General features: G+C 42.3%; 1 protein-coding gene across 2 annotated transcripts in view; it reads left to right on the top strand.

Annotated features, from left to right (window-relative positions):
• The window catches only part of CYRIA (CYFIP related Rac1 interactor A), a 102,786-nt gene that overhangs the window by 64,383 nt on the left and 25,495 nt on the right, over positions 1-12,908 (top strand). For both annotated transcript variants that reach the window (XM_060413826.1, XM_060413825.1), the window contains one exon: positions 10,606-10,685. Coding sequence is in view for 1 of the 2 variants with exons in the window: in XM_060413825.1 (XP_060269808.1) it covers positions 10,616-10,685 (70 nt within the window). In the remaining variant the exon portion in view is untranslated. The remainder of the gene's footprint in view (positions 1-10,605; positions 10,686-12,908) is intronic.

Genomic DNA, 12,908 nt, shown 5'->3' with positions numbered 1-12,908 from the left:
ATGCTTTGACATTCGAGTCAATTCCAAAGTCTGCTTTGGTGCACAGGTTGTTTCTTAAACAACCTCTGTTTAAGAAAGTTCAGGGTCTGAAACCCTAAGCTTACGAATCAGGTCAGTCCCTGACTCTGGGAGGGGTGGGACTCTTCAGGGGGCTTTCACTTCCCAGTAAGACCCCCATCTATGAGCCCCATGCCTGACGGTGCCCTCATTTGAGAGGTCGTGTTTTACCCCCTGATAGTGAAGTATGGTGGAGAAGGCAATGGCACCCCACTCCAGTGCTCTTGCCTGGAAAATCCCACGGATGGAGGAGCCTAGTAGGCTGCAGTCCATGGGGTCATGAAGAGTCGGACACGACTGAGCAACTTCACCTTCACTTTTCACTTTCCTGCATTGGAGAAGGAAATGGCAACCCACTCCAGTGTTCTTGCCTGGAGAATCCCAGGAACGGGGGAGCCTGGTGGGCTGCCATCTGTGGGGTCGCACAGAGTCAGACACGACTGAAGTGACTTAGCAGTGAAGTATGGAGGCAAAGAGACCTCAGGCACAGATGTGTGGACCAGTTGCCTATGGAATGAGAGCCAGCCAGACAGGGACTGGGACTGGGGGAAAGCCTTTTTTTTTTTTTTTAGGCTGGATTGTGAGATTGCAGAAATAGAAGCAATTTAGTTCACCAGTGTGCATTTTACACAGGACATTTCCTGTAATGGGCACAGAGTCTGCTGTGTAATCCGAGGTGCTTGGGATATCCGGTGTTGGGTTGGCAGAAGACAAGAAAGAGCCTGAGATAGTGACCAAAGATGATGGAGAGAGATTGCACCAGGAGAAGGGCTTAGAGAAGTGTCAGGGCTCGAGCCACTGTGGAAAGTACCTAGATAGAGTTTGGTGAGAGACTGGGTTTAAGGTGGGCAGCAGATGCAGAAATCTTGGGGACACTCGGGTTGTTGGCTCATAATTCATTAGGCAATGGGGTATTTCTTTGAACAAGGAAGGAGGAGGACATTGGGGAAGAGCAGAACTTAAGGATATCAGGGCCTTTCCCAAATTGTTATGCTTGCAGGAAAGTCCCTTAGAGTTACTGGCCTGGAGTTGAGGAGGCAGGTCCAGTTTAGGGCTAAAGGTTGAGAAGTCTTCTGCGAATGAATGAAAATCACAGTCCAGGGGGTCTCACCTAGGAGCAGGAGAAAAGGTGTAAAGGACAATCATTGGAGACAGACACTGAAAGGTTAGATGGAGCAAGCGGAGACTGAAGGCGGACCACTCAGAGATGAGGGGGTGCACGGAGGTCCTCCAGCATCTCAGGGAGGAGGGCTTGGCCAGCAGTGCGCAGGGCAAGACTTGTCCTCAGCCCCAGCTCTGAGTAGCAGGAGCCTGGCTCCTGTAGGTTTAAGTACCCGAGAAGCAGTTCTGGGAAAAGGAGATCTGTAATCCAAGAGAAACTCAAGTCTGTTTAATCTAAATAATTTGCCCATTACAGCAGCCCAAACTTTGGGCTACTTCCCCGAGTTCCCTTTTGGGTTCTAGAACTGAAGCGAAGCCATCTGAGAAAGGGAATATATAGCTTTCCCAACACCACTGAGTCTGTGGAAGGCATTTCCAAGACTAGAGCTCAGGGCCCTGGGCTGCTGCAGGGGTCACTCTCCCTTTGAAATTGGGAAGTGACCTGGGTGGCCTTCCCTGGTGATTCAGACGGTAAAGAATCTGCCTGCAGTCCAGGAGACCCAGGTTCAATCCCTGGATCAGGAGGATCCCCTAGAGAAGGAAATGGAAACCCACTCCAGTATTCTTGCCTGGAGATTCCAGTGGACAGAGAAGCCTGATGGGCTACAGTCTTTGGGGTCGTAAAGAGTCCCACACGACCAAACAGCTAACACTACTACTGCTGAGTGGGCTACGACTGTCAGCCTTCTTTCTAGGAAAAGGGAAAGCTCATTAAGCAGGCTCCCCATCACCAGGTTCTTGATTTCACAAGTGGAAGGGAACAAATTCACTAACGATGCCCCAGTGGTGGGCCGGTCCATAATGAAGCAGGTTGATTGTTTCCATATTCACTAGTACTGGAAATTTGGGCAGAGGGGAACACATTGACTTTCATTCCCTAAAAAAGAATCTAATTTTGCCCTCATTTCTTGGAGACTTTTTGCTGCTGTAATATTGATGTTTATGGGGAAATTAGCTCTGATGAGGTAATAGTCTATTTTAGAAAACTGAACTCAGATATTGAAAGGACTATTTTAAACCTGCGCTTAACCGTTCTGCTCCGTAATGGTCTCTGGGTATTTTTTTGGAGAATTCCCATGGATTGCCTTACAACTCGACTCTAGCAGCTTATATTCCGCTGGGAATGCCCAGCCCTTTTGAGGGACACCGTGGTATTAATGATGGATGAGAATATTCAAGGCATTTTCCCATTTGAGTGCCATTACTTGTGGTGTTAAAACGTTTCAAAAACACATTTTAGCCATTAACTCATTTTTATTGTCAGATGAAAGTGCTTAATAGACTCACTCTAGTTTCCCTCCTTCGTCTTGGAATGAAATCATCTGTTGGATTCTTGGCACCACACTCGGCAATGGAACAGAGAACGTTACGAATTCATTGCAGAAGTGGCAGCTGGGGCGGGGAATTCCAGGCCAGCCCAGCTATCTAAAATCGCTAACCTGGTTTAGCAGATTCAGGCTGCTGGAATTTATAGGCTGAACTACTTCCATGCATTCCATTGGTACATTTTTCCCTCCCAGAACAACAGGTGCTTCTAACATTTAAGAAATGTACCTTTCCCTTGGTTGAGAAGTAGTTTTTCAAGCCACCTATTTTGTACCTGATATATTATAGGCTGATAGTCAACCAGTTTTGATTATCATTCTAAACAGTCAGGGAGTATACATGGTGTATGATGGGGTTGTGTGATCACTAGAAGAAAGTATCCCCGAGTTGTGTGAATAGTTGATGTATCGGGGTTGTACTCTCCCCTCCCAGATTGCCACCTGGATGGTTCATGGGAGACAAGCCAGAGGGGTCACTCACTTTTAAGGGGTGGTGTGGGGAGCTGCAGACCTCCTCTGTCACTGGCATCAGCTGCCACCCTGGCTGCTGTGAAGATTTCGCCAACTGTGAACCTCACTGATCAGGTTGAAGAGCAGATTGTCTTAACAGCCCTCCTAAAATCACATCCAGTCACCAGAAACACTCTGAAAGCCAGAACTGGACTTCTTTCCACCACTCAGGTGGGGAAATCTCGAGGCTCCATTGGAATTAGGTCAGACTTCTGGTAAAACTAAGTAAGGCAGGTCCTAGGATGCCCCTGGAGGTACCAGCCTCAGAGCAGAGACCAGCAGCTCAGCTCCCCAGCTGGGCCAAGTAATTGACCAGGTTAATGACCTCTAGTCTTTAGAATTTCATAAACCTGTAAAATTTCAAAATAAACTTTGGGGATTTAGGATGTAACTATCTCTATAATTTTATAAAGTAGATTAAAACACTGTAGCCTAGAGTTGTTTGCATAACTTCAGCTTTCTGCAAGATTCATGCTGTAGCCTTTTTTCCTCATTTTGCTTTGGAATCACTGGACAGGACAATCTTAAGGATTTCTTTGCCAGTGATAACCGTGTGTTGATTCCTGGTGCTAAGTGCTGGGCATACGAAGAGGCGTAAAACCAGCCCTGCCCAAGAAGGCCTTACATTCAGAGCTGGGGAGAAAGTGTGTAATTACCATCCACACTGGAGGCCGTGTGACACAGTAAAAACAGCATGTTAGGTGAGCAAAGAGAAGCAGAGCTCACCCAAGGGAGTGGGTTTTGTTTTCTTTGAGTTGGAGTCGAAGAGGAGGGAAGACTTAGGAAGTTCCTTCTGAAGGCCCTTATTTCCAAACTCATAATTGAAAGGAAATTCCGGGGAGGCAGTGGTCGAGGCAGTGCTTAGAGGTCAGATAAAATTGGAGTCCAGACTCAGCTCTATGACTTTGGGGCTTGAGAAACTTTTTAAATCTCCAAGATTATTTCTGTATCTCTAAAGTCGGGATAGTAACAGTTGCTTCCTCATATGGTGGTTGTGAAAATTAAAATATGATAATACATGAAAAGCTCTCACTGCTAAAAGCTCTCATTGCTATGGCCTGCAGATCATTTTAAAATGTTAGCTGTCATTCTAATTGTAAACAGAAGGAGCAATGTGGGCAAGGGCCCTGAGGCAACAAAGGCAGGCTGCTTTTGAGAAGTGCAGGGTGTAACGAGTGCTGGGCCCACTGGCCCAGAGGAAGAGAGGAGACAGAGGAACCGGCAGAGGCTGCAGGCCAGGTTTTCTGGACCCAATACACCCATTTGCATGCCTTGTATCCCGCGGGTCCTGCAGAGTCTTGGAAGTATATTAAGCAAGGAAGGAACACTGTCAGATTTGTGTTTAGAAAGCTGGAAATGAATGGGCGAGAGATAAGACTGGAGGGAGAGAGCGAAAAAGTTGGCTTAAAGCTCAACATTCAGAAAACGAAGATCATGGCATCCGGTCCCATCACTTCATGGGAAATAGATGGGGAAACAGTGGAAATAGTGTTAGACTTTATTTTTTTGGGCTCCAAAATCACTGCAGATGGTGACTGCAGCCATGAAATTAAAAGACACTTACTCCTTGGAAGAAAAGTTATGACCTACCTAGATAGTATATTCAAAAGCAGAGACATTACTTTGCCGACTAAGGTCCGTCTAGTCAAGGCGATGGTTTTTCCTGTGGTTATGTATGGATGTGAGAGTTGGACTGTGAAGAAGGCTGAGCGCCAAAGAATTGATGCTTTTGAACTGTGGTGTTGGAGAGGACTCTTGAGAGTCCCTTGGACTGCAAGGAGATCCAACCAGTCCATTCTGAAGGAGATCAGCCCTGGGATTTCTTTGGAAGGAAAGATGCTAAAGCTGAAGCTCCAGTACTTTGGCCACCTCATGAGAAGAGTTGACTCATTGGAAAAGACTTTGATGCTGGGAGGGATTAGGGGCAGGAGAAGAAGGGGACAACAGAGGATGAGATGGCTGGATGGCATCACGGACTCGATGGATGTGAGTCTGAGTGAACTCCGGGAGATGGTGATGGACAGGAAGGCCTGGCGTGCTGCAATTCATGGGGTCGCAAAGAGTCAGACACGACTGAGCGACTGAACTGAACTGAAGACTGGAATTAGGAGGATCAGTCTGGGGGCTCTCTGTAGGGTGCAGACAAGCTCTGCTGGGGTCTGAATTAGGATAATCTAGACAAGGAAGGAGAGAAGTGTGTCCAAGGCAATGAATCATTAGTGGGGATGTCCTTGTTTAGTAGCTGTTTAGCATGTTCTGGGGAGACCCTACTGGCATGGAGCAGAAACTCTCCAGGGGCAGCGACACGCTGCACCTTATATTTTAATGTCGTTAAAAAAATGAACTTGATGTCCCATTTACTTTTTGCATTAGTAGACAGAGCAAGAGATTGACAGTCAGGACACCTCTCTTCTGAACCCTTCTTTGAACTAATGTCCTGGGGCAAGTGCTGTTTCTTAAAACAAGAGCTTTAAAAAGATGGCTCCAGTTCTAATGTGTAATGTGTTCTGATGACATTTGGGACTTCCATCTGGATGACTTTGAAAAGGACATTTATTGTACCTGATCCACAAGTTCTCATCTGTAAGATGGGTCCAATATCACCTTCCCTGCCTTTGATACATGCTCATGTTGAGGATAAATGAGTCCAGAAACATCTTTGATAAAGATATGATGTTATATAAATATATGTAATTGGGTATTCGTGATTTGTCTGGGGCTTATGGTGGTTCAGACTGGTAAAGAATCTGCCTATAATGCAGGAGATTTGGGTTCTATCCCCGGGTTGGGAAGATCCCCTGGAGGAGGACATGGCAACTCACTCCAATATTCTCACCTGAAGAATCCCATGGACTGAGGCACATGGTGGCCTACAGGTCATGGGGTCACAAAGAGACATGACTGAGCAGCTAACAGTCTCATTTTCACTATATGTTAATAACTATGTTACAGAAAAATATTAGGCTCAGCAGAACTTCTTAATCTCCAGACTATGGAGTTATAGGTAAAAGAATCTAAGTCTTTAATTTCTTAAATTTTTGTACCAGGGATGCTAAAAAATTTGTAGATGCTGGAAGGTATTGGCTCACTCAAAATGCTAAGAAAACCCATCTCTCTAGTAGAGGCATTGAGCCTTTACCATCTTAGACCTTAAGAAAAATACTAGCAAATAAAACCATGTAGGGCTGTTTTTCTATTTTTTCTCACTTTCTGTTCTGTATTGATGAAAGGTGGTATTGGCTTAGAAATTCTCCTTTGCAATAGTTGTAGCTGCAAGAGAAATTTTCTGAATGCTTGTTCTCTAATCATGAAAATCGGGCATTGAAATGTTGGTGTGCACAGGCGAAAGTCAGAATTCGCAATGCCCATGCCCTGCACTTGAGTTTTGCTATGTCTTACTTCTAGTAAACAAATGTCTTCACCAGAGATGGCCCCATTTGTTAAAAATCACCTCCGGTTGATTTTATTTGCTTTTACACTCTGGAAATGCAGCTAATCCTATTGTTTATTTATTTTTTTTCTTCCAAACAAGAGCAGAGTTATAACTAGGACAAAAAAATAATTGCGTGTGTGTGTGTGTGTGTGTGGTGTCTGTGTGCATGTTTTGCTTCTCTTCTCATTTTTGGAACTGGAGTGTTAGCAGAAAATGACTTCTTTAGGAAAGTCATCATTTTCTACTGAGCAGCCTATGAGCCAACTCCCATGGAAGTGGTTTTAAGCTGAGAGCCAAGAAAGTAGTCATAGAAAACACCAGTATACATCCCAAATCATCACCACCAAGACATGAGCGCCTCCCTTGGCAGAGACACGCGGGCCGTCTTTACAGACACTGTTAACACTCCTACCGGGACTAGAGAGACGCCCTCCTTCAATTTGCAAAAAAAAAAAAAAAAAAAAAAAAAGTGAAAGGATCCATTTCAAAATTGTATTAAGTAAATAAACCTTGAGGAATAAATCTTCTGTTTGGGGAAGTCACCCAATTTGTGTCTGCTGTTCCCTTCTCACCCCTCATCCCCCTGCTGGGGGCCTCCTCTCTGCTTTACAGATTCTCAGGGTCCTTCATGCCTGGGTGGAGTTCACTTCTTCTATGAAGCCAACTTTTCTGGAAGACTCCACCCCGACATGGTTTCCTACAGAAAGCATGAATTCCTCAAGAAGTATGTTTTTCCCTGTACGTGGAGCAAGACTAGTGAGAAACAGGCTGCTTTGGAATCTTAACAGAAACTGTAGACTCTGTCCCCAGAAAAAGGAGCATAGACCTACAGTACTGTATTATCCTGCAGACACTTTCTGCAGACCATGGGCTCTCAGCGTTCTCAGCCAGGGACCTGCTAGGGGTCTGAAGCCCCAGGTTCCTTCTTGTGGGGAAAAGAATGTGGACATTGGGTTCCCAGACCCTCAAGTTCAAATGTGACTCCATCTTTTATTCTCCTGTCATCTTTAGAAATATACTTAACCATTTGAACCTCTTTTTCTTCCAATAAATGAAGACAGTTGTAGCTACCCAAAGAGTGGGTATAAGGTTTTAGTGAATTTAAGTGTGAAAGCTCCAAGCACAGAGCCACGCACACCATGGGCATTCAATAAAATGTGCATGTTCTTGTCCCCTTGGAGGGGAACTTTTTTTTTTTTTTTTTTGCCATGAAGGAGATGAACTGTTTCTGTATCTGTTCAAGAAGCTTGTATTGAAATGCAGGTCTTCTAGGTTTCATAACACTACATAAGTTCCCACAATTTTATCATTCCAGACAGTTCCTATTTGAGATGTCAACATCTAGAAATCTAGAATAGTTCCAGTTAACTGACCTTGGCTGTTGTTAGAATCACATCTCAAGATATTTGACCACATCAGCCAACCAGCCTAAGTAACCTTCTGAACAGATAGCACTCTGCAGCCGGCTAATATTTGGACGTATTTCCATGTGTGTTTCAGCCTGTTACTAATTTTAAAGGCTTAACTATTTCCCACCCAGGAACTCTGACAGTAAAATCCTACACAAGGCAGACTTTTAGGAGGAAGCTAAACTCATTCAGGTCTCTGTGACATGTTAATAGCACAAAACTAGGGAAATTAAGAATATTTAACTTCCATTAAGGCATTTTATATGAAAGTCGGGTCTGCTACTAAACAGTAGAATCATCTTCCTGCAAGATTTGCCTTGGGGTCTGAGTTGGAATTGTTCATTAAATTGGAAACACATTGTTTCCTAGAGACCCAGGAGGGTTTGTGAATATTGCCCAGTGGCAAGGATGGACTACACCAGTTGTGAGTTTTAATTTGGCAGAACCTGTCTCACACAGGGCTTTGCTGAAAAATATCTTAAAAGGAAACACAAATCAAGACAAGGGAGGAAAAAATAAACAGTGACAGAAAGAGCATAAAAGAGGGAAGATTCTTTTGGGCAAGAGGAGCATGGTGTTTGCCTTCTACTGTGTGTCTGTGTACTTGTGCACACATGCCCAGGTGACTCTAGTGATAAAGAACCTGCCTGTCAATGCAAGAGACACAAGTTCGATCCCTGGGTTGGGAAGATCCCCTGAAGGAGGGCATGGCAACCCACTCCAGTATTCTTGCCTGGAGAATCCAATGGACAGAGGAGCCTGGTGGGCTACAGTCCACAGGGTCGCACAGAGACGGACATAACTGAAGCGACTTAGTGCACACACACACACACACACACACACGCATGCCCAGATATTCATATACTTCAAGATCAGCAAGGTCGAAGAAGTATATATCCCAATCTTCTGCCCAACTCATTTTCACAATATTTTAAATTTCTACTACACCACCACCAGTGACAGGAAACTCACTATTGCACAGGGCAGATCACCCAATTGTCTGACAACCCTAATGGTGAGAAATGTTTTCACGACATTGAATGAAAGTCTTCCTCGTTATTCCCTCACTGGCTGTAGTTCTCTTCCCTAGAGCCACATGACGCCTCTCTCATCTGTCTTCCATAGGAGAATTCTGAGTAAGTATGTGAAGGCGTTAGGATAATCATCATAATGATGGCAGTGGTCATTATTACATATTGTTTCTTGAGCACTGCTTAGAAGCACTATGCTTTGCATTTTGTATCTTTAACCTCATTAATATCCATGAATTGATGAAATAGATACGTTTGAAAAACTTTTTATAGATGAGAAAACAAGCTTAGAGAGTCAGTGCCTTGCCTTGGATAACAGAGCTAACAGGAAACAAAGGACACAGTCCTTCCTGAGTCACAGTCCTTCTAGCTTCACATGAGTGACATGGGTGACCTTGGGTGATACCTGTAAGTGACTGTGAGTACTCTCTCAGAGGGAGGATTATGGAGACTATATTGTACCACCTGCTGCACCCAAGGGAACTGCTTGTTATGTATTTTTATGCATAGCATCCTTTTGGTTTATTCTTCTCTCACCACATCTTTCTTACAGTGGCTTTTTTGTTGTCGTTGTTGTTAATTCCTACAGCAACATAAACACTATCAGGAGCCATGTGCATAGAAAATTACAGCTCTAAGCGCCATTATCCCTCATAAGCTGAGGTGTCTGAGTCACGAGTTAGAGGAATGCCTTCAGCACTCAGCATCAGATCGCAGCTCCATAGATATGCGTAGAGTGAATGAAGGCACAGTGGCCTCCTGAAGAAGAAGAAGGTGTAATGTCTAGAGCTGAGAGGAGTAGACATGTTGCTATTTATTTAAATCAGTTCAGTTCAGTCGCTAAGTTGTGTCTGACTGAGACCCCGTGGACTGGACTGCAGCATGCCAGGCTTCCCTGTCCTTCACCATCTCCCGGAGTTTGCTCAAACTCATGTCCGTTGAGTCAATGATGCCGTCCAAACTTCTCATCCTCTATCGTCAATAATAACTACATTTTCCCTATTCTTTCAGGTTGGGGTTGCAGATATGTCACAGATTTTTATTTCTCTGTAGGTTGGATTCACCGTTGCCAATGCCTCAGGCTGCAGTTTCATTGAGAATAACTTTTTGGATGTTATACCTTTTCATTTTTACACCTCATAAAGTACTGATTTCATAACTATTGAAATGTCGAATCACAGGAACCTCTGACTTACCTGGGAAATAGGACCTATTGTACAGGCTAAAAGGGATTCCTGGGAGTGTAAATCTGTTTTCTAAACTCTTTTCCTTGGGAACTTTGAGAAATTTGCCTTTCTGGATAGGTAATTTAATAATGCCCTCACTGTTCTGCTTGTCCACTGACATGGTATGTTCCCACACCAATGGAACAGAAATCAAGCAAGGATGAAATATTAACTGTCAGGATTCTGGGGATTAGTGAAAGGGAAAGGGGAAAAAAAAAAGTTCTAGAAAACACCTGAACTCTGCCTTCTATGACCATTACCCAATTCTTTGAACAATAACTAATTCCTATGTTGTCACTTGTCACCTGGCATAAAAATACTTTCTATTAGGTCTTCTGATGTAGTTATAGGGGTTCAATGGTATTTATGCAAATCATTCAAAAACATTTAACCTTTTAAGAAGTATGTTTTTTATACTGCTAATGGTGTTTGGTTTTGTGTTCCCTCTCCTAGGCTTGCTGGGATGGGAAACCTGCTCAAAGTCCTTACCAGGGAAATTGAAAACTACCCACATTTTTTCCTGGATTTTGAAAGTAAGTTCCAAAAATTAAAAGATTATGATGAAAAAGCTTCACTTTCTTTATAGTTTGTTGATAGGGGAGTTATAAAGATTGTTATGTAATATTTAAACCACATCCAAATGTCTCTCTGCATTTCTCTGAGTCTTCAAAGACCATTTCCTCCTTTCTTTTCATATATTATTAAAAAAAAAAAAACATCTTTTTAATATGCTCATGCTTTTCTTTGATTTTAGAAGCAATCAGTTATTGTAAGCCTAACATCAATATCATCATGTATTTTCCTAATAATTTTCATGAATTATTATGTCATAATCCAAAGAAAAATAGTATGCATAGTAATTTACACAGATTAATATAAAACAGATATCACTAGATGTAAAAGAAAAAGTGATAGATAGCAGAAATGAGACTTAGAGATTTTGTAGTTTTGAGTAATCTCTGTCTGTTCTTTGTGTATTATTCGATAATACAGAACTGTTTCAGAATTTTGAGATGCAGCTTTCATTTGAAAGATTTTTTTTAATCAAAAACTTTAGGGAAAATGGCTTATGAATCATGACTGAATACATACAGAGATTCTTTCTTATATTGTTCCTTGTTTGAATATTTTTAATGAGTGACACATTCATTTTAAGCAAGTGATCTCATGTGTCTATACCTATTCTTGTGTTCTCTTCCTTTTGAATTGCAATTCCACAATATCAAGCACAGTTAAATGTCCTTTGTCCCAGTAGTCATCATCTGTTGCAAACCTTAATCTACTTTAAATTATAGTTTCAAGTATTTTATTCATATTAAAGATAAGTTGAAACTTCCTTGCATATATATTAAACCTTCTAACAGAGATTTTCTAAGTAAATGCTAGAATAACTTTCTAAGATACAGCAAACCAAACTATGAAAGCTCTCTGGAGATATCTTTTTAAAACCTTTGTTATGCCTAAATACCTACTTAAAAAGGAAAAGTATTCCCAAAACTCATACATTCTGAAAAAAATTTTTAATGCAAATTATATTCAATGAAAGAGATCTCACTTGTGATTTAACTCAGTTTGCTATTGTTCTTGTTATTTTGCTAAGTTTGGCTGGATTTGATTGGGTGTGGTTGGTTTTGGTTGAGTTTAGCTGAGTTTGGCTGGGTTTGGTTGTGTTTGGCTGAGCTTGTCTGGGTTTGGCTGAGTTTGATTGGGTTTGGTTAGGCTTGGTTGGGTTTGCTAGGATTTGATTGGGTTTGGCTGGACTTAATTTGGTTTGGCTAGATCTGTTTGGGCTTGGTTGAATTTGGTTGAATTTAGTTGGTTTGGGCTGGGTTTGTTTGTGTTTGGTTGGGCTATGCTGGGTTTGGTTCAGTTTAATAAGGAGGACACCTGGGAACTCAAGAGCCAGATTGATATGATACTTCAAAAAGAATCTTTTTTTTAAACTGGTGTGACTTTTGCTACTCTTCTACAATATGCATATCTTTGTTATTACAGGAAGATTTATTAATAATTTTTAAAATTGTTGTAGAATGAACTACCTATTATTCCACCACCCCAATTTTACTACTTGCATCTTTAATTGGTCCTTTCCACTTCTTGTCATGTGTATTTTACACTGTTTCATTCAACATGCACAAAGGCCAAAACAGTGGTACAACAGCGTTCACTCACAACTTCAGGGGCATATAAACAGCTAAGGGAGTTTCATGCGTTGCTTTTTTGGAAGATCTAAACTCCGCATGCATGAGAGCACACTTCTCACAATGTCACCCAGAATTCAGTGGCCCTGTTTGCTTATGTAGCTGTTCTGGAACTTTGGCCTTCCCATGCTTCCACAAAGAATAATATTGAGTTCTTTGTCAAGTCTGATATGAAAACCCTTGAAAGTGATAAAAGTAAAATCTACAGGAATTTAAAGCAGTAGTTTTCAGCTGGTGTTCTCTGAAGCACCATAATTCTGAGGCAAGATCTCAGGGCATCCCCTTCCCCAGCAACATTGCAAAGGGGCCTCTCTTCCTCTCTCCTACAACCCAAGGCCTCTGACCTACTCAGTCTTGTAGTTTGGCCATTTTCTTAATATGTTATTTAAAGAAAGATCATGGTGGCCAAAGAAAACATTTCAATATTTTCAATTTTGATAATGACTTATAGTATCAAAACTCCATTTATAGATATGTTCTAATTTCTTCAGGAAGGGGAAGTATAGGCTGGATTTCCATGTCTGGTGGCCTATTATTAGGACTAGAACTAGAGTA

Source organism: Ovis aries, chromosome 3 (assembly GCF_016772045.2).
Source record: "Ovis aries strain OAR_USU_Benz2616 breed Rambouillet chromosome 3, ARS-UI_Ramb_v3.0, whole genome shotgun sequence".
In the NCBI taxonomy this organism is placed as follows: Eukaryota; Metazoa; Chordata; class Mammalia; order Artiodactyla; family Bovidae; genus Ovis; species Ovis aries.
This window is presented reverse-complemented; position numbering and strand designations above follow the sequence as displayed.